General features: G+C 44.4%; 1 protein-coding gene across 1 annotated transcript; it reads left to right on the top strand.

The window, feature by feature from the left end:
- Window positions 1-225: 225 nt before the first annotated feature.
- LOC141176048 (uncharacterized) lies at window positions 226-24467 on the top strand. The gene is made up of 8 exons (XM_073660027.1): window positions 226-305; window positions 4497-4593; window positions 17873-18022; window positions 18152-18328; window positions 18412-18535; window positions 18619-18716; window positions 18907-18997; window positions 22526-24467. Exons 3-8 carry the CDS (start codon window positions 17945-17947, stop codon window positions 23701-23703), a joined length of 1746 nt encoding a protein of 581 aa, XP_073516128.1. The 5' UTR covers window positions 226-305; window positions 4497-4593; window positions 17873-17944; the 3' UTR covers window positions 23704-24467.
- Window positions 24468-24787: the final 320 nt, after the last annotated feature.

Raw genomic sequence — 24787 nt, 5'->3', positions numbered from 1 at the left:
ACACATGCGGCTCTGCTCCGTACACCTCGTACACACGCGGCTCTGCTCCGTACACCTCGTACACACACGGCTCTGCTCCGTACACCTCGTACACACGCGGCTCTGCTATATCCACACTGTAAACCCCTCCTGACCCCACACATAAACTTCAGCTCATCCAGCACCATGACAACCAGCACAGCAGAGTCCTGCATCCACTGAGGCCCCTGATCATGTGACCCCTGACTCCTCCCCTCCTGTGACCTCATCACAGCTCCTGTGCGCACAGAGCAGCCATATATGTTGTGGCGGCTCTGCAGGTGGAGGTATGTGGAGACCCCCATTACTGGGCGCAGGGGGCATTAACCCCTTCAGCACGGAGACTCTTTTGGGGTCTTGTGTTGCCCCTTTATAAGAATCATAAGGTTTCTGTTCTGTTTCCTGTAATAGATACATACGACCCAACTATGGAGACAGGAAGGGAGGAAACGTATTGTTCTCATAGTACAGGACCCCTTTACTGCCCCACAGTGTAATGCCCCCATTATGCCCCTTATGCAGGATGTATGATGCCCCCACACAGTGTAATGCCCCCATTATGACCCTTATGCAGGATGTATGATGCCCCCCCACAGTGTAATGCCCCCATTATGCCCCTTATGCAGGATGTATGATGCCCCCCACAGTGTAATGCCCCTTATGCAGGATGTATGATGCCCCCACACAGTGTAATGCCCCCATTATGCCCCTTATGCAGGATGTATGATGCCCCCACACAGTGTAATGCCCCCGTTATGCCCCTTATGCAGGATGTATGATGCCCCCACACAGTGTAATGCCCCCGTTATGCCCCTTATGCAGGATGTATGATGCCCCCATACAGTGTAATGCCCCCATTATGCCCCTTATGCAGGATGTATGATGCCCCCACACAGTGTAATGCCCCCATTATGCCCCTTATGCAGGATGTATGATGCCCCCACACAGTGTAATGCCCCCATTATGCCCCTTATGCAGGATATATGATGCCCCCACAGTGTAATGCCCCCATTATGCCCCTTATGCAGGATGTATGATGCCCCCACACAGTGTAATGCCCCCATTATGCCCCTTATGCAGGATGTATGATGCCCCCACACAGTGTAATGCCCCCATTATGCCCTGTAATCAGGTGACTGGATACAACGCACAGACATACACAATGTGGGAGTAACAAATATAATTATTTATGTCCCTGATATGGGGGAATTGTGATAACTATAGCAACAGTGAATAATGCAGAACAGGGAGATTACAAGGTGAAATCTAGAATATCAGATATACAATGAAATCTCCGGCTCACTCTAACTGTAAACGCAGCCTCTGACCGTATGTTACTTTAGCTATTGACAAGGGTGATGGTCCCGACAAATATATATATATATATATATATATATATATATATATATATATTTACACACACACACTGGGTATGGAAAGTATTCAGACCCCTTTAAATTTTTCTTTCTTTGTTTTATTGCAGCCATTTGGTAAATTCTAAAAAGTTCATTTTTTCTCATTAAAGTACACTCTGCACCCCATCTTGACTGAAAAAAAGACAGAAATGTAGAAATTTTTGCAAATTTATTAAAAAAGAAAAACTGAAATATCACATGGTCATAAGTATTCAGACCCTTTTCTCAGTATTGAGTAGAAGCACCCTTTTGAGCTAGTACAGCCATGACTCTTCTTGGGATTGATGCAACAAGTTTTTCACACCTGGATTTGGGGATCCTCGGCCATTCTTCCTTACAGATCCTCTCCAGTTCCGTCAGGTTGGATGGTGAACATTGGTGGACATCCATTTTCAGGTCTCTCCAGAGATGCTCGATTGGGTTTAGGTCAGGGCTCTGGCTGGGCCAGTCAAGAATGGTCGCAGAGTTGTTCTGAAGCCACTGCTTTGTTGTTTTAGCTGTGTGCTTAGGGTCATTGTCTTGTTGGAAAGTGAACCTTCGGCTAAGTCTGAGGTCCAGAGCACTCTGGAAGAGGTTTTCATCCAGGATATCTCTGTACTTGACTGCATTCATGTTTCCTTCAATTGCAACCAGCTATCCTGTCCCTGCAGCTGAAAAACACCCCCATAGCATGATGCTGCCACCACCATGTTTCACTGTTGGGATTGTATTGGGCAGGTGATGAGCAGTGCCTGGTTTTCTCCACACATACCTCTTAGAATTTTCACCAAAAAGTTCTATCTTCGTCTCAGACCAGAGAATCTTATTTCTCATAGTCTGGGAGTCCTTCATGTGTTTTTGAGCAAACTCTATGCGGGCTTTCATATGTCTTACACTGAGGAGAGGATCCGTCGGGCCACTCTGCCATAAAGGCCCTACTGGTGGAGGGCTGCATTGATAGACTTTGTGGAACTTTTTCCCATCTCCCTACTGCATCCCTGAAACTCAGCACAGTGATCTTGGGGTTCTTCTTTACCTCTCTCACCAAGGCTCAGTTTGGCTGGATGGCAAGGTCTAGGAAGACTTCTGGTGGTCCCAAACTTCTTCCATTTAAGGAATATGGAGGCCACTGTTTTCTTAGGAACCTTGAGTATTGCATAAATTCTTTTGTAACCTTGGCCAGGTCTGTGCCTTGCCACAATTCTGTCTCTGAGCTCCTTGGGCAGTTCCTTTGAGCTCATGATTCTCATTTGGTCTGACATGCACTGTGAGGTCTTATATAGACAGGTGTGTGCCTTTCCAAATCAAGTCCTATCAGTTTAATTAAACACATTTGGACTCCATTGAAGGAGTAGAACCATCTCAAGGAGGATCACAAGGAAATGGACAGCATGTGACTTAAATATGATTGTCTGAGCAAAGGGTCTGAATACTTATGACCATGTCATATTTCAGTTTTTCTTTTTTAATAAATTTGCAAAAATTTCTACATTTTTTTTTTTTCAGTCAAGATGGGGTGAAGAGTGTACTTTATTCAGAAAAAAAATAAACTTTTTTAGAATTTACCAAATAGCTGCAATGAAACAAAGAGTGAAAAATTTAAAGGGGTCTGAATACTTTCTGTACCCACTGTATATAATATTTTCCCTAGCGGGGGTTTCCGGTTCTTCCCCGTAGGATGCAAGTCCTCCTGACAAAGTTTATCAAGGCTCGCTGGGCCGCCATCACTTCAACCAGCCTTGCCCTGCTTGTTGTAGTAGCCTGGACCAACCCCTGTAGCATACGTCAGTGCTGGAAGCAGCAGCCTGGCTCACTTGCGCCTCCCACTCTTAACTGTAGCCGTATACTCCCGAGAGGAATCTCCTCGCGGATCTTCAGTGCTTATCCAACTGTGGGCATTTCTCATACCCGAAGTACTGGGGTCTAGTTCTCTGGCCTTGACTGGCGTAGCTGCGACTTCGGCTCTTGACCGGCGCAGGTCTGGTTCTTGGGCTTTAGCTAGCATAGACTGGATTCTGGGACTCATCTGGCACCGGCCGGGTTCTGCTTCCCGGCGCACCACAACGCGCTGCCTTGGGTTTTACCACGGCCTGGTTCCTCGGCTTCAGATTCCCCTGCACATATCGTGCTCGATTCTTTGCTTGGCAACAAATCTGCTCCCATTTTGGGGAGCTGGCCTTTTATGTCAAGAAACTGTGTCATCAAAGTCACCTTACCCGGTGAACCATCTAGACTCCTTCCTGAAACTCGACCTCTTCCCATTGGTTCTGGAGGGTTCCGCTTGGACGACAGATGGCAATCTTCTTATACAAATGCTGCACAACACTGAGGATTTTCTCTTTTTATGGCGCACAATCTTACACTCCTTATGCAGTATGTATGATGCCCCTCACACAGTATAATGTTCCTACAGTACTGCCATCTCTCATACAAAAGATAATATTTCCATAGTTCCACCATCCGCCCCACACACAGTATAATGTTTCCACTGTACCACCATCCCTCACACACATTATAATATTCCCACTGTACCACCATTCCCACCACACACAGTATAATGTTCCCACAGTACTAGCATTCCCCTAGCACAAAGTTTAATGTTCCCACAATACCACCATCCTTCCATGCACATTATAATGTTTCCAGAGGACTGCCATCCCCCACTAACAGTATAATGTTCCCACAGTACCACCATTCCCACCACACACAGTATAATGTTCCCACAGTACCACCATCCTTCCATGCACATTATAATGTTTCCAGAGGACTGCCATCCCCCACTAACAGTGTAATGTTCCCACAGTACTGCCACCTCCCCACACACAGTAAAATTTTCCCACAGTACTGCCTCCTACATACACAATATGGTACTATCTACCCCACGGCTAATTAATAAATACTTACTTAGCCCCATTCTTGGTGCAAATGCTAATAAACCCAGGACCTATGAGATATTTGCGTATTACCAAATTACTGTAGGGGTAAATAAACCCTAAATAAAGGATTAAAAGCATTAAAACATGATTTATCTTTAAAAGTGGTAGATCAATTTAAAATTTCGCCATATCTCCACTATGACTGCAGGAAGAAAGAGCAATAAGCTGTTAAGATTTTGGACATAGAAGTGGCCAATTTATTGGTACCTATTGGACCTATGGTGCTAAAGCAAAGGCTTTAAAAGGTAAGTGACTCCATTTTTTATTGCATTATAACTAGTGTTGAGCGATACCTTCCTATATCGGGAAATATCGGATCGGATTGGATCGGACCGATACCCAAAAAGTATCGGATATCGCCGATTCCGATACCGGAAACCAATGCAAGTCAATGGGACAGAAATATCGGAATGAAAAGAAAACCCTTTCTTTCCTTGTAGGTTAATTCTACATGAAGGAAAACAACTAAGAATAATGTAGAATGTATTGGGGGAGGTGGGGGAGACAATAAAGGCATAGAGGTTTAGCCCAATCAAATGGAATAGCAGGAATTAATATATTTTTTAAGACGTTCTGAGTTACGAAATATTGACTATGTTAAGTATTTTTAAATTTTGTCAGATATTTATGTTTCATTACTTCCATGCTCTTCACCTTCTTTTTTAGTTCTCCCACACTCTCTCCTTCATCATCCTCAGCATCAGCATCTTTTTCATCTTCTTCTTCTTCACCTTCTTCATCTTCTTCTTCTTCACCTTCTTTTTATTATTCTTTTTTTTTACATTCTTCATATTCTTCTTATTCAACTATTAATCTTCTTCATATTCTACTTCTTCATCTTCATCATATTCTTATTTGTGACAGGCATTCCTGTAGTTGTTATCTATAAAAGTTTGAACATTACACCTTTCGTTCTGCTTGTCACAAAAGATTTACAACAGGATTTGTCTGCGTTCAGTTTGGCCTGCAGCAGCAGGTCTTTTCCAGGGGCACCACGAGGAGGAACGGACTCACCCCCATACACTGCTTAGTCATCTTCTGCTTATAATTTAGATATTATCTTTTGCTCTGATTTTTTGTCTTATGCTTAATGTTCTTCCGCTTTTTGTTCTGCAGCTTCTTGTACTTCTGCTTCTTGGTTTTCTGTCTCTTGTTCTTCTGTATCTTGGTGGTTGTCTTCTTCTTCTTTATCCTCTTGGTCAACTTCTTCAGGGTCATCTTCTTGGTCTTCTTCGGAGTGGTCTTCAGGGTCGTCGTCTTCGGGATCCTCGTCTTCAGGGTCGTCGTCTTCGGGGTCCTCGTCTTCTTCGGGTTGGTCTTCAGGGTCCTCGTGTTCAGGGTTGTCGTCTTCGGGGTCCTCGTCTTCTTCGGGGTCGTCTTCAGGATCCTCGTCTTCAGGGTTGTCGTCTTCGGGGTCCTCGTCTTCTTCGGGTTGGTCTTCAGGGTCCTCGTCTTCAGGGTCCTCGTCTTCAGGGTCCTCGTCTTCAGGGTCCTCGTCTTCAGGGTCCTCGTCTTCAGGGTCCTCGTCTTCTTCGGGTTGGTCTTCAAGGTCCTCGTCTTCGGGGTCCTCGTCTTCTTCGGGTTGGTCTTCAGGGTCCTCGTTTTCAGGGTCCTTGTCTTCGGGGTCCTCGTCTTCTTCGGGGTGGTCTTCAGGGTCCTCATCTTCAGGGTCCTCGTCAGGGAGATCCAGAGTGATTACCAAGAACCATTTCAAAAAGCTTGAACTTGGAAATGTAGCAGAAGGTACAGCTACCGAGGACCAGCTGACGGTACTGGAATTCAGTTACTAAGCAGGAGGTACCTGTGCCAGAAAGCACTACCAAGGGCCAGCAGACGTTGGTGGAACTTGGATACCGAGAAGGAGGCACCTAAGCCAAAGGCACTGCCGAGAACCAGCTGACGGTACTGGAACCCGGATGGGTAGTAGAAGGTACAAGAGCAAATGGAACTAACGAGGACCAGCTGACGGTACTGGAACCCGGATGGGTAGCAGAAGGTACAAGAGCCAATGGAACTACCGAAGACCAGCTGACGGTACTGGAACTCGGTTACTAAGCAGGAGGTACCTGTGCCAGAAAGCAGTACCAAGGACCAGCAGACGTTGGTGGAACTTGGATACCGAGAAGGAGGCACCTAAGCCAAAGGCACTGCCAAGAACCAGCTGACGGTACTGGAACCCGGAGGGGTAGCAGAAGGTACCCATGTAAAAAAAAGTTTCAAGGCCGCAAGCCGGCCGCAGTTACCAAAACCCACAGTCCTACAGGGGGTGCTTGTCCTATTGGCACTATGGAACCAGCCTTCATTGCCAGATCCCGCAGCCCACATAGGAGTCACCTAAACTGCAGGCACCATAGAGTCGGCTAACCCGACCGCAACACGACAGGACAATGCATTGGAGGCAAAGTGACGTTGACACTACCCGGAAACAGCTGGCGTGCTGGAACCAGGCTGGGCAGGAGGGAGTACCCGTGCCAAAGACACTGCTGGGAAACAGCTGGAACCCAGGGTAAATAATAAAAACAGAGTGGAGCCAGAGGCGTAATTGGAGCAACTTTAAAATCTGTAGTAGCGTGAATGTGGACCGAGCAGGAGAAATTGCCGGACACACAGCTGGGGATCAGCTGACGTTACTGAACCCCAATAACACTGGAGCAAGCGTTGACTGTGCAGACGGCACTTCTGAGCAGCAACTAGCGGTATTGGAGCCCAGGGTAAATACTAAAAACAGAGGAGCCAAAGGTGTAATTGGAGCTAGTTTTAAATCAGTAGTACAGTGGATGTGGACAAAGCAGGAGAATTTGCCGGACACACAGCTGGGGATCAGCTGAAGTTACTGAACCCCCAATAACACTGGAGCAAGCGTTGACTGTGCAGACGGCACTTCGGAGCAGCAACTAGCGGTATTGGAGCCCAGGGTAAATACTAAAAACAGAGGAGCCAGAGGTGTAATTGGAGCTAGTTTTAAATCAGTAGTACAGTGGATGTGGACAAAGCAGGAGAATTTGCCGGACACACAGCTGGGGATCAGCTGACGTTACTGAACCCCAATAACACTGGAGCAAGTGTTGACTGTGCATACGGCACTTCTGAGCAGCAACTAGCGGTATTGGAGCCCAGGGTAAATACTAAAAACAGAGGAGCCAGAGGTGTAATTGGAGCAAGTTTTAAATCAGTAGTAGAGTGGATGTGGACAAAGCAGGAGAATTTGCCGGACACACAGCTGGGGATCAGCTGACGTTACTGAACCCCAATAACACTGGAGCAAGCGTTGACTGTGCAGACGGCACTTCTGAGCAGCAACTAGCGGTATTGGAGCCCAGGGTAAATACTAAAAACAGAGGAGCCAGAGGTGTAATTGGAGCAAGTTTTAAATCAGTAGTACAGTGGATGTGGACAAAGCAGGAGAATTTGCCGGACACACAGCAGGGGAACAGCTGACGTTACTGAACCCCAATAACACGGCAGCAAGTGTTGACTGTGCAGACAGCACTTCCGAGCGCCAACTGGCAGTGTTGGAGCTCAGGGATAATACTGAAAACAGAGGAGCCAGAGGTGTAATTGGAGCAACTTTAAAATTTGTAGTAGTGTGAATGAGGACAGAGCAGGAGAAATTGCCGTCCGCACAGCAGGGGTACAGCTGACGTTACTGAACCCCAATAACCCGGCAGCAAGTGTTGACTGTGCAGACGGCACTTCTGAGCGCCAACTGGCGGTGTTGGAGCTCAGGGATTACAGTTCAGGTGGTAGAAACATGAACACAACAGGAGACCTGGATACTGTTGCCAACCAATTACTTATTCTGGAAGAGGACTGGCAAATTCATGAGAGATCCAGGCCTTGTTCATTTTGAGAAAAGTAAGCCGGTCAACGTTATCGGAGGATAGTCGCATACGACGGTCTGTTAGTACACCACCTGCGGCACTAAAGACGCGTTCCGATAATACACTAGCAGCAGGGCAAGCTAGCACCTCCAATGCATACTGACTAAGCTCTGGCCATGTATCCAGCTTACAGACCCAAAACTTGAAGGGAGAAGAGCCGTCTGGGAGTACACTGAGAGGGCAAGACATGTAGTCTGTCACCATCTGACGAAAACGTTGCCTCCTGCTGACTGGAGCCGTCTGTGATGGTGTAGACATTTGTGGCGGTGGGGACACAAAACTTTGCCACATTTGGGCCATACTGGTCTTGCCTTGTGCTGAGGCTCTGCTTCTGCTCCCTCTTTGTGCAGAGCTTCCTCCACTGCCTCGATGCACTGAGCTGCTTTGTAAAGCACTAGCAGCACTGCTCTCGGTTGAAATGGAGAACATGATGGAATGCACCAGTGCGTCTTGGTACTCCCGCATTTTACGCTCCCGGTTCAGTGGTGTTATGAGGCTTTGTAAGTTGTCCCGGTAGCGAGGATCTAGGAGGGTGGACACCCAATAATCAGCCGTGTTGAGAATGTGGGCGATGCGGCGGTCGTTTCTCAGGCACTGCAGCATGAAATCAACCATGTGCTGCAGACTGCCAACTGGCCAAGAAACGCTGTCCCCTGCTTGAGGCGTGATCTCTGCCTGCTCTGCATCACCCCACCCTCGCTCTAGATACTGACTACTAGAGCATTGTGTACCTCCCTCCTCTGGACAGATGTCTTCCTCATCCATTGACTCCTCCTCATCCTCCTCACAAAGTGTCCCCTGCCTAGGTCTTTGTGAGGAACCACGTTGCGCAGACTGTAGAGAATCAGATGGCATTTGTGACTCCTCATCCTCCACCTCTTCCAAAACCTTGTCCCTTAGTGCTTGCAGTGTTTTTTCAAGCAGGCAGATAAGGGGGATAGTCATGCTGACTAGTGCATCATCTGCACTCGCCATCCTTTTGGAATAATCGAAGGCATGCAAAACGTGGCAAATGTCCTTCATAGAGGCCCACTCAGTGGTGGTGAAGTGTGAACGGCGCGCACTGCGACTTTTTTGCGCCTGCTGCAGCTGGTACTCCATTACTGCTGCCTGCTGCTCACACAACCTCTCCAACATATGTAACGTTGAATTCCACCTGGTGGGTAGGTCACATATGATGCGATGTTCCGGAAGACGTAATCGGCGCTGCAGAGCTGCAATGCGTGATCTTGCGTTGCTGGAATGCCGCAAGTGAGCGCACTCTATGCGGACCTTGTGAAGCAGTGCATCAAGATCCGGATAGTCCCTCAAAAAACTCTGCACAACCAAGTTGAGCACATGTGCCCGACATGGGATGTGAGAGAAGTTGCCTAGGCCCAGAGCTGCCACCAGATTTCGGCCATTGTCACACGCTACCATGCCTGGCTGGAGATTCGCTGGCACAAACCACACGTCGCTCTACTGCTTGATGGCATTCCAGAGCTCCTGCGCTGTGTGGCTTCGATTCCCCAAAGAAATTAATTTTAATACGGCCTGTTGACGTTTGGCCACGGCTGTGCTCATATCGGTCATCATAACAGGTAACCGTTCACGGGTCGATGTGGAGGTAGACCGTGACGGCTCCTGCAGCGCTGATTCAGAGGAACTGGAGTATGAGGAGGAGTCAATGTGTACAGACTGGATTCCTGCAGTCCTTGGAGTTGGCAGAACACGTACAGCGCCACTCTCAAGATCTGTACCCGGCTCCACAACATTTACCCAATGGGCAGTGAGGGAAAGGTATCGTCCCTGTCCATGCTTACTGGTCCACGCATCGGTGGTCAGGTGGACCTTGCTACTGACGGCGTTTTGTAGCGCATGTTTAATTTTTCCCTCCACATGATGTTGCAGGGCAGGGACGGCTTGCCTGCTGAAATAAAAGCGGCTGGGCACGTTGTATTGTGGGACTGCCAATGCCATAAAGTTACGGAAGGTGTCAGTCTCCACCAGCCTGAATGATAGCATTTCAATGGCCAGTAGTTTAGCAATGCCAGCATTCAGAGCCTGTGCTCGGGGTTGGTTTGCCGAGTATGGGCGCCTTTTCTCCCATGCCTGTGCTAACGATGGCTGTAGACTGGCCTGGGAGTGTGAGGATGACTGGGAAAGTGGTGCTGTGGGTGGAATTACACTGTGTCTCTGTACAACAGTGCCAGAGATTCTTCCATGGCGATCCTGTGAGGAAGCCGAACCAGCTGTGTGTGAGCTGGAGGAAGAGGCTACAACACGAGCTGAAGAGGTGTTAGGTGGCGCTGTAGGTTGGCCTAGGTCTTCAGTGTGTTTTTGTAACTCCACCACGTGCTTGGTCCGCACATGTTTCCACATATTTGTGGTATTGAGGTTACTGACACTTTTCCCTCTTTTCACCTTCTGATTACACTGCTTGCATTTGACAAAGCAAATGTCATCTGCAACTGTGTCAAAAAAGGACCAGGCACTGCAAGTCTTGGGAGCGTCCGCTTTGGATTTTGGAAGAGCCATGCTCCTAATGGGTGCCTAAGTGGAGGCTACAGGCAACCAAGTCTGCCCCCTCCCTATCCCTCCTTTTTGGGCTGTTTGGGGAATCTCTTCCTCAGAGCTGCTCCCACCACCTTCCTGTCCCTCACACCATGATGGGTCAAGGACCTCATCATCTACACCACCCTCTTCAAACAACTGCTTCTCCTGGGTAGTCTCGACAGCACAGTACGCACCAGAAAGAGGCACCTGAGTCTCATCATCAGATGCATACTGAGGTGTGCTGCTGACCATAGGCACTGGCCCACCCGCCTCTTCAGATTCAGAGAGACAAAACGGTTGCGCATCACTGCATACTACCTCTTCTTCAAATTCTCGAATTCTGCTTGGCTGACCCCCTCTTTCCAAGCCAAGAGATTCAGAGAACAGAAGTAGAGCTGGCTCCTGTCCAGGGCTCTCTGACTGCCTGGGCAATTTGGCAGGTGGTGAAGAGACAGATGGGTGCTCTTCAGTGCTCTGGACCTGAGAGGATCTGGAACTAATTGAAGTCGATGCGTTAGCTGCAATCCATCCGACAACGGCTTCAATTTGGTCCTCTCGCAGTAGTGGGGTACGGCTAGCTCCTACAAAGCTGCGCATAAAGGACTGTTCCCTGGTAAAACTGGGGGATGCTGAGTCACTGGTGCCCGCAGCAGGCACAGAATCCCCACGTCCTCTCCCTGCAGGCACAGAATCCTCACGTCCTCTCCCTGCAGAAACTCCACGACCACGACCACATGCCTTACTCCCTGCCTACTTCATCTTGGTAGTCTGATAAAGATAGGCAGAAAAGTACTAAGGCCTTAGTATGCTTATTCCTGAACAGCTGCTAACATGTATAAGAAACACTAATTTTATAAAGTATGGACTAGACTTTAATATGAGCTAATGTGGCCTACACAACTGTAAAGTGGAGTGTTTGGTGAACTTTATTTACGTTTTTTTGTCACAAAAAGACACTGGATGTGCCCAAAGATGTAATACCGATAGTATCACAAACTTTTTGTAGCTATTACAATGTAGGAAGGTAACCTACAATGCAATAGATGAGGCTACAAAAAATAGGCTAATACTAATCTGGCTGGGGCTGCAGGGCGCAATGCTGCAGAAAGGCTCCTCTAACTACTCCTATATAGTGTGTTTGGAACCAATTTAGCTGAATACGGATGGAACCACCACACTAATAGGAGATATCTGGAAAAATTATGAATTGTCAAAAAAGGACAATGTATGAGGCAGTGACACACACTGAGTGCACTACAACCAGACGTGGCTGAAGCACACACTGCAGGGTGAGCTGCACTCACACACACACAGACCTTGCAGACAGCCGTGAACAGCGCAGAGAACTGTGCACTAGCGCTGCAAGGCACAGCGATTTATAAAGTAGCTTGGGTAAAGCAGAATAGACCAAATAGGTAGCTAAAACTGTCCCTCAGAACAGCAGCGTCCTATGCCTAACTGAATTCACAGCAGAGTGAGCTCAAAATGGCGGCGGCGGCTTTTATAGTGCATCATGACATCATTTCAGCAGCCAATCACAGCCATGCCATTAGTTAAGATGCCTACATGCCTAACAGGATGTGCCCACACTTCTTAGGATCCTCATTGGCTGAATAAAATGAAACTGGCTCATTGCATTATGGGAACTTCCGATTCCGGTATACGATATTGTAAAAGTATCGGAATTAAGTATCGGAATTCCGATACCGCGAATATCGGCCGATACCCGATATTTCAGTATCGGAATGCTCAACACTAATTATAACCCCAGCCCCTGAGGAAGCCAGTCATCGAATGGACATAGAGAGTACTACTAAGAAGTTGTACCGATGGACCTCAGCCAGTGAGGTCCTCACAAATCAACTGGGAGCTTAGAGTAGCTCTCAGGGGCCGTAGTGACACAGGGGATGATGGGCCTTCCCATAATGGTTTGCTGGACTGTTGTGGCTTGTAACAAAAGTTATGTACTGCTACATGTAACCAGAAAGTTCCAGACTGCTTCTTCTGCATTATGCATTCATACGCTGCATTCAATCACGCAGTTAAATCTGCATGTGTTCATTGAACAATGCGGATTTACCACATCTAATACATTCTATTGTGGAAATTTCTGTTTGCGGAGACTAGTGTCTCCACAACAGAAATTAACATGCTGTGGCTCGTAAACCCGCACCACCGGTGAGTTTATGCAACGTCAAATAGAAGCACAGTGGGCATGGGATTTCTATAAATCCCATCTACTGTGCTTGTAATGTGGAATGTATCAAAATGCAGCAACGGGGATAATAGAAACAACTACACAAAAGTAGATATAGATACCAGCAGGTGTAGTTCTATAGAAACTTAAAACTTAACGTTTAATACCATTAGATAAAATATATGCCAAATGCAAGGACCTAAAAACACACAGTTTGACTGCCTGTGGTATATAATAACCAAGAGAACTTCCATATTTTGTTACTTCCAGAGATATAGATATATGTCATATAAGCATATTATATCTCTAACACAAGCCAAGGAAGGAATGGCAAATAGGAAAAAAGATAATGAAGCCCACAGTACACTATATCAACTTATTGTACCCCAATATGTGGGAACATGAAGACATTCACCCTGAGATATGGGAACATGAAAACACTCGCCCCATCAATGGTGACCATTTAACTCTGCTATATAGAAATGGAACATCCTCACCAATTTTGATGACTGTCCATGCTCTCGGATCCCAGAGGGGGCTCCATATGATGGTGGTGAACCGAAATTCATAAGGTCACCAACCAAATACCGCTCCCCAGATGCCGCTCCCGACGCGTTTCTTAGCCTTAGCTATTCATCAGGGGAAAGAAAAAAGAGGACATGCGGTATGCACGCTGCCCAAAGTCGCGCAGCTCATTCACCAGACAGCGCTACTTCATGCTCTATTAGATCCTCTTTTGAATCCTAATCGCGCTCTGTTCATAATCGTGTCACTTCCGGTTCCGGTCACCTGACATCCGGTATGTGGAACGCAGATGCCGGCCGTGACACGCAGACGTCCCTTCCGGTATGCGCGTCATAGACAAGGAAAAATCGCACATAACGGAGCGATAGCTAGGGGACACGCAGGATCACCAGCCGGCATCCTGCTTTGGATGTCACCATAAAAGGGGTCTCATCCATGAATATCCCAAGCCATGGAAAGTGTCCAGAACATATAATAACTGGCACTTATCCTGGCAACATACCATATGTACCGCGGTATATATAAAACACGCGTTCATTTTACCCCAGTGGTTAGAAAGCTGGAAATGCTTCATAGGTCCAGAATCGCACAGTGAAGCTACGGCCCAGCCCCAGGAGCGCACTTTAAACCCAAAATAGTGATGAAAGAAAAATGACAAAAACAGAAACAAAAAAATATATAAAAATAGGAAGGAGAGGGGTATGAAGGGATATGAGGGAACATAAGGGAAGAATGGAGAGGGACCGCACCTCATAGAGTTGGAGAGTTAGAGGAATGTATGTAGGGAACCAGGGGACCTATAAACATCCCTATTCAGCACCTGAAGTAATATCCCTACCTGACAGTGGAGGTTGGCACCCTATAAACCTGCGCAAATGGCGCCCCCACTCCTCGACGGCTGTCCCTACACTCCTCTCCCTAATTCACCCTATATCTATAGGAACGGCCTTCTGCAGACTCATCACTACTTTCACTAATCAGTCGTATACAGTCCGTAGGATATTACAAAAACATTGGCCGATTCTATTAATGGACGAGGATATTGGTAACATGGTCGACTCAAGACCTATGATTACATATAAAAAGGGCAGATCCCTTAGGGACAGATTGGTCCACAGTCACTATATGGGCCATATGGGGAACAAAAAGCTGAAAAGCTCCATAACTGGCTGTTTTAGATGTAGTGGATGCGTATCATGTAAAGTTATTACGCAAGGGAAAAACTTCATAAGTAATGTCACCGGAAAAACATTTGTTGTCAAACATTTCATTAATTGTAGATCGAAGGGAATTATCTATATGGCTAAATGTGTCTGCGGAATGGAATATATAGGGAAGACAAAGAGAGAATTGAGAAGAAGAGTAGGAGAGCACCAAAGAGATATCGCCCTGAAAAGAGATACCCCCCTGGCAAAACACGTGAATAACGTACATCCGAACAGTAGGGATATAATACGCTACATGGGAATTGACAAAGTTACGGCCCCACCAAGAGGGGGCGACTGGGACAACTCTCCAACTCTATGAGGTGCGGTCCCTCTCCATTCTTCCCTTATGTTCCCTCATATCCCTTCATACCCCTCTCCTTCCTATTTTTATATATTTTTTTGTTTCTGTTTTTGTCATTTTTCTTTCATCACTATTTTGGGTTTAAAGTGCGCTCCTGGGGCTGGGCCGTAGCTTCACTGTGCGATTCTGGACCTATGAAGCATTTCCAGCTTTCTAACCACTGGGGTAAAATGAACGCGTGTTTTATATATACCGCGGTACATATGGTATGTTGCCAGGATAAGTGCCAGTTATTATATGTTCTGGACACTTTCCATGGCTTGGGATATTCATGGATGAGACCCCTTTTATGGTGACATCCAAAGCAGGATGCCGGCTGGTGATCCTGCGTGTCCCCTAGCTATCGCTCCGTTATGTGCGATTTTTCCTTGTCTATGACGCGCATACCGGAAGTGACGTCTGCGTGTCACGGCCGGCATCTGCGTTCCACATACCGGATGTCAGGTGACCGGAACCGGAAGTGACACGATTATGAACAGAGCGCGATTAGGATTCAAAAGAGGATCTAATAGAGCATGAAGTAGCGCTGTCTGGTGAATGAGCTGCGCGACTTTGGGCAGCGTGCATACCGCATGTCCTCTTTTTTCTTTCCCCTGATGAATAGCTAAGGCTAAGAAACGCGTCGGGAGCGGCATCTGGGGAGCGGTATTTGGTTGGTGACCTTATGAATTTCGGTTCACCACCATCATATGGAGCCCCCTCTGGGATCCGAGAGCATGGACAGTCATCAAAATTGGTGAGGATGTTCCATTTCTATATAGCAGAGTTAAATGGTCACCATTGATGGGGCGAGTGTTTTCATGTTCCCATATCTCAGGGTGAATGTCTTCATGTTCCCACATATTGGGGTACAATAAGTTGATATAGTGTACTGTGGGCTTCATTATCTTTTTTCCTATTTGCCATTCCTTCCTTGGTTTGTGTTAGAGATGTAATATGCTTATATGACATATATCTATATCTCTGGAAGTAACAATATATGGAAGTTCTCTTGGTTATTATATACCACAGGCAGTCAAACTGTGTGTTTTTAGGTCCTTGCATTTGGCATATATTTTATCTAATGGTATTAAACGTTAAGTTTTAAGTTTCTATAGAACTACACCTGCTGGTACCTAATGTGGAATGTAGCGTTTTATACGCAGCGCAGATGAGCTGCATCCAAAACTCTGCTATTCCTGATCGTGGGCACGTACCCTTGGACATTGTTCTTCCTCATTCATCTCCACATCATCTGGTCCAGGCTTGCAGAGTCAGGAGATATGAGTTCTCTCTATATATATATATATATATATATATATATATATATATATATATATTTTTTTTTTTTTTTTTTCCTTTTGAGGTTGGGGGGTCCACTTATAGCTATTGTTGTTATGGACGTGACTTACCTAACATTGCGCAGTGAATCTGTTTTCACTATAGTGACTGATATTTCTTGTTGATAAAACTGTAATATTTTTTTCACTTTAAACCTTTTTTTAAACAACACTGATTAGTGCGATCATACAACATGCAAGACTCTGATTGCTCAGTGATGCACTGTACTACTGTAGTGCCGTGTATTATCCCTGCCTGTTAGTGTAATACTAACGACTCCATACACATGAGATAAGTGTTGGCAGACGGCTATCTCTCCCGACTCCCCCATACACACAAATATTCCATCTTTCCTGTGGTCTGTATGAGAGAGTCACCTCCGGACTCCTATAGCGGAGGATTATCTACAGGAAGAACAAACGGAATAGCCTCTGAAATTCAGGATGCCAGATCCTTCTCTGCCCTGACATTATATGTCGGTAGGCCCCAAATACATTGTATAGTCGACTAAACCCCACTGAAATCAGTGCTTTAATGCAACTTTAGTCTAATGTGTTTGGGGGTGTTAAAAGGTAACTTATTACTATTGAGTACTTGGGTGAGGAGGGGAATTGAGCCAAACTTTGTCAAACCTTCATAGATGCCATGTTTCCTTTTGACAGCAGCAAGTGGTTAAACTGCCAAGGTTTCTGTTGCAGCCGCACTTGTGCCATCCCTGCGGTGTACATCTATGTTCTGGTGCCCAAAAGAGTTATTTTTTTAAAAAAACAAATGTTTAACTTCTTAAGAAATAACAATGGGCCTAATACGTTTTGCAATTTCTTTCTTTTTACAAGAATTGTTGGTGCCAGTTTTCTTTTGAAACATTTTAATATCTGATTTTTTTTCTGGTGTATTTCTTGTAATATAGGAAAGCCTAAGGCCATAAATAAACCCCATAAAAAACTGTATATGGAGACTTTGGTATCAAATAATTTCTGTCTGCGGTGTTTGTGCAAACAAAAAAGCTTTTATAAAAGCCTCAAACTTCTGTGTGTGAATCAGTGATGAGATCCAACATGGTAGAGCCCGGGGAAGACGGGAAACATTCATATAGACGGCTGGTGGTGATGTAGTCAGTGACAGACTTTGGCCAAAAATGTTTCTAGAGCTGTAGTAGAAATGAATATGTCGTCCTCACCATGAAGTAATTATTTCTCATGTCACGTGTAATGAATATCTCCTGCAGTATTACTAATGCTGATTCCAGTGTCGGTAAATGAGACGACAATTAGTGTTATGGAAGATGAGTCTATGAGAAACATATTCAACTGGAGAGGAAGAAACTGCTTGTTTTCTGTGGCATAAAATATATACAGTAGGTTTTATTAGTAGATGTGAAGAAGAAAACTGAATACTGTAAAATAATAAATCTCCTCATATGTTTCCCTTATTATCTCCAGTAATTGTATTATTACACAGGATTTTTATGTTACATTGTCTCATCTTCTTATTCAGGTTTCTACAATATCGGATCCTCTCAGTGAAGATCTTCTAGATAAGAGAATTTTCCTGATTTACCCATCAAAGATGGATATGGACAGAGACAAGATGGCGGAGAGGATATTACACCTCACCCTAGACATCCTCTTCCGTCTTACTGGAGAGGTGAGAGATTCTGATGACGTCACATTACATCATTCTTATCTATGGGAATAACAGATGGACAGAACTGGATAGGTGAGGACTCTGGAAATGTCTGTAGTGAGATTTATTAATGAGTTTCTCCATTACCAGGATTACATAGTAGTGAAGACCTCTAGTGAGCGCTGTCAGGACCCTGTGTCTGAGGGATGGGGAAGACCCCTGAGCCCAATCACAGGGCCTCCACCTTACACCCTGATGCATGAGGACATCAATGACCAGAAGATCCTAGAACTCACCTACAAGATGATTGAGCTGCTGACTGGAGAGGTGACACTGCTGGGAATTCTGGGACATTATACAGTAATGCTATGAAGGGATCGGGGGGGTGACGGTATCATTGTATGTGTCAGGTTCCTATAAGGTGTCAGAATGTCGCTGTCTATTTCTCCATGGAGGAGTGGGAGTATTTAGAAGGACACAAAGATCTGTACAAGGACGTCATGATGGAGGTTCCCCAGTGCCTCACATCGCCAGGTAATAAACAGGACTAAATACACATGGCCTATAATTATCTGTATATAAAGGATGAATTCAGTCCCTGTATGTGTTTCCTCCAGATCGATCCAGTAAGAGGACAACACCAGAGAGATGTCCCCATCCTCTTCTTTCACAAGACTGTAAACAGGAAGACCCCAATGTTCCTCAGGATCATCAGGTAGATGGAGAGAAGGTGTCATGAGATCTCCCCTATGATGTGTAGACGGCTGTGAAGGTCTTGTGCTCAGTCTTGTTTTATCCACCAGGATTATATGTTTTATAATGAGAACGGTTGAGATGGCAGGATTAAAGCTGATCATAGATGGGACTTCTCCATCTGTCTGTGACTTTTACAATATTTGTTTCAGGGTGAAGATCTGACCCATATTAATACTACAGAGACATATGTGAGGGGTGATGAGCGGTGTAAAGAGGAGATTCCTACAGATAACCATCCAGGTGAGTAGTAACCACTAAATGCAGAGAAGTCACAGAGTCTTCTCAGTCACCAGCTGTGGCTGCTCTATTGGTAGTGCAGTCCGGTAGTATCACAATCGTGTGATCACCATTTTGCCGCTAGAGCATAACATTCTCCTCCATCCGAAAATGTTCAAATTACTTTGTGAATTGGGAAAGACCTTTTCTAGAGAACTTACAACCTGGAGGATCCACCTACCTCCTGGGATTAGGAGACTCTGTCCGTTACCTGCCCAGATCTGTAACAAAGCCAAATGACCGCGTACGTAGAATGTGCTGACACGTTAGAAAATCACTTGAAGAAAAATATTATGCTGGGCCTGTAAGAGAAAGCGGAGGGTAATGATGGTGTTGGCTTCCTAGATCCCTGATATCTTATTGGATGAATCTACCTTCTCTCCCTTCTGTGCTGCTGAATGTGCTCATATGGTTCCTACAAGACCAGGTCCAGTCTTTCTGGACAAACTTCGCTTTTATGATCAACATTAAATGTGCATTGAGGCCAAGTGTGAATTTCTGTACAATAACAACAGAGTTTCCCTTTATCTTGACTTTTCAAACCAATTAACTTCAAACAGGATCGTGATAAACTACATAAAAACATTACACCTGTGCCATGATATATCTCTAAGCTGTGCTTGGCTGAAGGCTGTAATATACATATATTCACGCCTGCAGAAGATGTGTTGGCATGGCTCGAGCCCTGGTTTCATGGATTCACTCCACATCATAAATTCCATTATGTTTTCAATCCTAGGGAATTCAGATTACTGCACAATCTCTCCTGAAATGGGGAGCTGTCACGAAAACACCAATTGGTCAGACCTTGCAGCTCTCTGGTGCCCCCTTATCCTGCTGATCAAACACGGTATTGACCGAGGATAAGCACGGGCGCAGCTGCTCTAATTTATGTCGACTATTGCGGCACGTGATGTAACAGGACGTATATATATACCACCAGTTCCTTCCAGGAATGTATATATACCTCCGACCAGCCACCCTCAAACCACATTATCACATAAATACTGGTATACTGCCACCACCAATCGCTTAACAGGTGGATCGGGTACCCATTAGGTAACGTGAATTAGCGGGTGCTCGACATAGGACAAGAAGAACGAAGCTGGTAAATAATAATGATTTACTCCCGAAAGTGGGCAGTATTTACAAAAGATATTATAAAAGAGACAATGTACATATATGCATAAACAGTTATTAAAATAAAAGGGATAAGTAATAGCAAAACCTGTGCCACGTGGTGATGGTCTCAGATTCTGTGGGGGGGACGGGTCCCCGGAAATTAGATGCGATTCTTCAACGCAGCGTGGTGTGCATGCATCTGACGTCCCGGGGCAAGAATGACTTAAAAAATGGCCGTTCTGGTTTTTAGTAAAGGGGCCAAAACATTAGGAGACACCCATGGTGCTTACCTCACACGGGGGCTCGGCTTTGTGAACCCACCCAGCTGCAGAAGACCTAAAACTCCTTCAGATTTCATATCTTGGTGTGGGGGGGTCCCACATCCAAGATGGAGACATCATGTTTGCCCTCAACACTATTCATGAAGATGGATATCAAATATGAAATCTCTATGATGCTCAGAACCCATTTCCCGGGCTTCCGGTGGTCTCCTAGTTGAGATAGTCTCCAAGTTGACGATCTCAAAAATGTGGTCCCTGTGTTTGTGACAGTCATGTGCATTATTAAAATCGACATTAAACGTTTGTACAGCTAAACAATAGGATTGGAGGGAAAAATCCAGGGTATACCAGTGCTTTTTCTGAGCTGAGGCTTTATGACGCTCTTAAAAATTCCTGAGGTTTGGGGGAAAAGCAACAGTGACTTCTATGTAAAACTCTTACAAATGGACAGGGGGGGTGGAGATTTGAGACAGCTCTCATTTTTTAAAACTATGACCAAAAATACATTTTGCCTGACAGGAGCACCAATACTTTCTCTACTCTTCTCATCAGGACTCATAGTAGCTCCAATGGTCCACCATAAATGACTGCAATTCCGGTTTAGTGTTGTAGTTCTCCCCTGATACATATATTGTTGTTGGGGATGTAACATATCTTTTATTGTGTCTTTTTTTACAGGTTCATTTTGTATGATAGTTTGAGTGTAGTGGAATCGGCCTGACTCACTTATGTGACTCTGTAACTCCCTCGTTGTCTTTAAAAGAAGGTCTCCATTATGTCTTCCCAATGCCCGAGGTCTAAATTTAAGACACCTCAGCTCTGCACTATTATGAAAAGTTCTCTTTAAATGTCTAATATTTCTTCTTGAAACTCATCTGACAGAAAATATTGTCCCTTACGATAGTTTAGATTGCTAAGAGCCACCGAGCCCCATACTCTTAATTACCCCAGAGAGGTTTCACCACTAGTTACTCGTTTTTAACTGATGGAGACTGTTGAGTTTGATCATTTCAGTAGATGTGTTATTGTCTATAGTCACAGTTTTTGACTTCAGTGATCCTCTGATTTAACCTCTTCCTGCAGCCAGTTTTATGTTTCTAGTCAGGCTCCATTTTCAAATCTGACATGTGTCACTTTATGTGGAGATAACTTTGGAATTCTTCACAAAGGATAATAGGAAACAAATGGACCTTACAAATTATTTTCCAACTTCTCTTGAATTTGACAATACCCTATATACAGCTGTACACTACTGTCTGGGCACATGGCAGGTTAAGAAGGGAAGGAGCGACATTTAGCTATTAGGAATGCAGATCTTGCTGGAATAGTTCCCAGACACAATGTATTGGGGGCACTGTATGAACTGTATGGTCACCTGGCAGTTCAAAAGATGGCCACCACGAACAGGCTTGGTGCTATATAATCCATTTATCACCAGAGGAGATGGGACACACCATTTACAGATGCCTTAATATAATAAAATGACAGAAAACCAGAGCAGTAGAAATCACCATAAAGTAACTTCATTTTGAAAATTATAACCCTCAGTGAATTAACTATTGGTGCAGTGAATATTTTGACTCCACAATCACTTTCCAGAAATTAACACGCAGTGGATGTTGGAGAGTGAAAATTACGCATTTGCCATTTTATTACCCAACACATAGTGCCCAGATTGTGCTCCAGGAGACACACACTGTAGATTAAGTGGGTTCTTCTCACTATAGTAATGCCAAATACATGGTTGCTAAATATTGTTTAGGCACACTTCAAGGCTTAGAAGGAAGGGGGAGATTTGACTTTGGGAGACCGGATTTTGCTGCATTGGTTTATGGATGAGAAGACGTTTTTATTGATATTATTTTTGTCTACATAACATTGTTTAGTGGCTTCTTATTCCATATTTTGGAGACAGAATGAACAAACAGTTCAACACCACGCTCTACTGGTTCATCCTGTGAGGTTTTCACGTTTCACTGTCATTCTGTCAATAACTTGCCATTTCTACAGACATTTAAGTAGAAATGTTCAAAAATATAAATTCAAGGATATTTCATTCAAAATTATTAATTGTTTTTTTTCTTGGCAGATGACTGTACCAGGAGATCGGAGGGACAGGAGATTTTTAAATTGAATGATCTTGAGATCTTACAGGATACAATTGAAGTGAATGCCATTTCTCCGGATATACCATCATCCCTTCAAAGCAAAGATCTATCATCTAAGCCTATGGAACAGGTCCTGTCTTCTGATTCATTACCGACTATGAAGGAAAAAAATCAAAATAAAAAAATAAGCATTAAAAAACGAACTGCTCCTAAAGGAAAGAGGTCATTTTCACGTTCAGAAAATGGAAATAGTTTTACCCTCGAAAAATCTATTCTTAAGCATCAAAAAATACACACAGCAGACAATAGATTGCTTTGTTCCAAATGTGGCAGAAGTTTTAACCAGAAATCAGATTTTGTTGCGCACCAGCGAACTCACACAGCGGAGAAGCGTTTTTCATGTTCAGAATGTGGGAAATGTTTTAACCGGAAATCACTTCTTAATATCCACAAGAGAACTCACACGGGGGAGAAGCCTTTTTCATGTTCAGAATGTGGGAAATGTTTTAACTGGAAATCAGCTTTTGTTAGACACCAGAGAACTCACAGTAAGGAGAAGCCTTTTTCCTGTTCAGAATGTGGGAAATATTTCAACCAGAAATCACTTCTTAATATCCACAAGAGAACTCACACGGGGGAGAAGCCTTTTTCATGTTCAGAATGTGGCAAATGTTTTAACCAGAAATCAGATTTGATTAAGCACCAGAGAACCCACACAGGGGAGAAGCCTTTTTCATGTTCAGAATGTGGGAAATGTTTTAACCGGAAATCCACTTTGGTTGATCACCAGAGAACTCACACAGGAGAGAAGCCTTTTTCATGTTCAGAATGTGGCAAATGTTTTAACCAGAAATCAGCTTTGATTAAGCACCAGAGAACCCACACAGGGGAGAAGCCTTTTTCGTGTTCAGAATGTGGGAAATGTTTTAACCATAAATCAGATTTTGTTAGTCACCAGAGAACTCACACAGGGGAGAAGCCTTTTTCGTGTTCAGAATGTGGGAAATGTTTTAACCATAAATCAGCTTTGATTAAGCACCAGAGAACCCACACAGGGGAGAAGCCTTTTTCGTGTTCAGAATGTGGGAAAGGTTTTAACCAGAAATCAGCTTTGGATAGACACATGAGAACTCACACAGGGGAGAAGCCTTTTTCCTAATCTTTTTTTTTTTAATCCAATAAATTTTTATAGTTATTTTTTTATTAGATTTTTTCTACAAACCAAGAAACCAGTACATACAGTAATAAAATAACATACCATAGGGATGACATACATGCATCTCTCCTATATATCCTTTCAGCTTGCCCATTACCGTCTGATAACTTGCAGTCACTATATCTTACAATTAACATTCCACATTCTTGAAATTTCTTATATAACCATAATATTGTAAAACACATTATAATCCTATACACTTCTAGGTGTGCTATATTACTGTTAAATATGAATTATGGATATTCATTTTTTAATCTGAATTCTATATAGATCAGCCTCGAGCTAGGTTTTGCTGACAAGACATTCAGGCTATTCTTGTCTTTTTAGCTCAGTGTAAGTTAGTGCCATAAGCAGAAGAACAGGTGCTGTGAGGGGCCAATATAACCCATACAGGGTGGGAGGCTCGGGGTCTCTTTTCCATTCTACATTACATGGCTCAGTGCTAGGATCTAAGAGCTGAAGAGGCAGCTGACATGTAGGCCCTGACACACGTGCTGGACACAGACAGACGCAACCTACCATTCAGGATCCCAGGAAAAGATGGGTGAATCTCAACTAATAGGCTAATTATGGACAAATGGAAAATCATTTTGTAACTATTTCACCTATTTTATGTAACTGCTGGAATTATTATTTTTAATGGACAACCCAAAAATAAAAAATATATTCTTTGAACAATCGCATCTGATAAACAGTCCTATCTACCGTATATTCCGGCGTATAAGACGACCTGGTGTATAAGACGACCCCCCCTACTTTCCTGTTAAAATATAGAGTTTAGGATATATTCACCGTATAAGACTACCCCTTTTCCAACGCATACCAAACACCGGTAAAAATTAAAAAAAAACAGATTTGAATTTAACATGGTCCTTTTTTTAATTTAAATTCTTATGACATGCAGGTATATAGCAGGAAAACTGTCACTCATAAACATATTAAAATAGGGGGGACCCCACGTCATTTTTTGGGGGGGTCCCCCATTCTAATAGCTAGTAAAGGCTAGGTATTCAGCTGGGGGCTGATA

Source organism: Phyllobates terribilis, unplaced genomic scaffold (assembly GCF_046119375.1).
Source record: "Phyllobates terribilis strain yellow unplaced genomic scaffold, ASM4611937v1 Scaffold_17__1_contigs__length_24005725, whole genome shotgun sequence".
Classification (NCBI taxonomy): domain Eukaryota; kingdom Metazoa; phylum Chordata; class Amphibia; order Anura; family Dendrobatidae; genus Phyllobates; species Phyllobates terribilis.
Note: the sequence above shows the minus strand (reverse complement) of the source record. Positions and strands in the feature narration are given on the sequence as shown.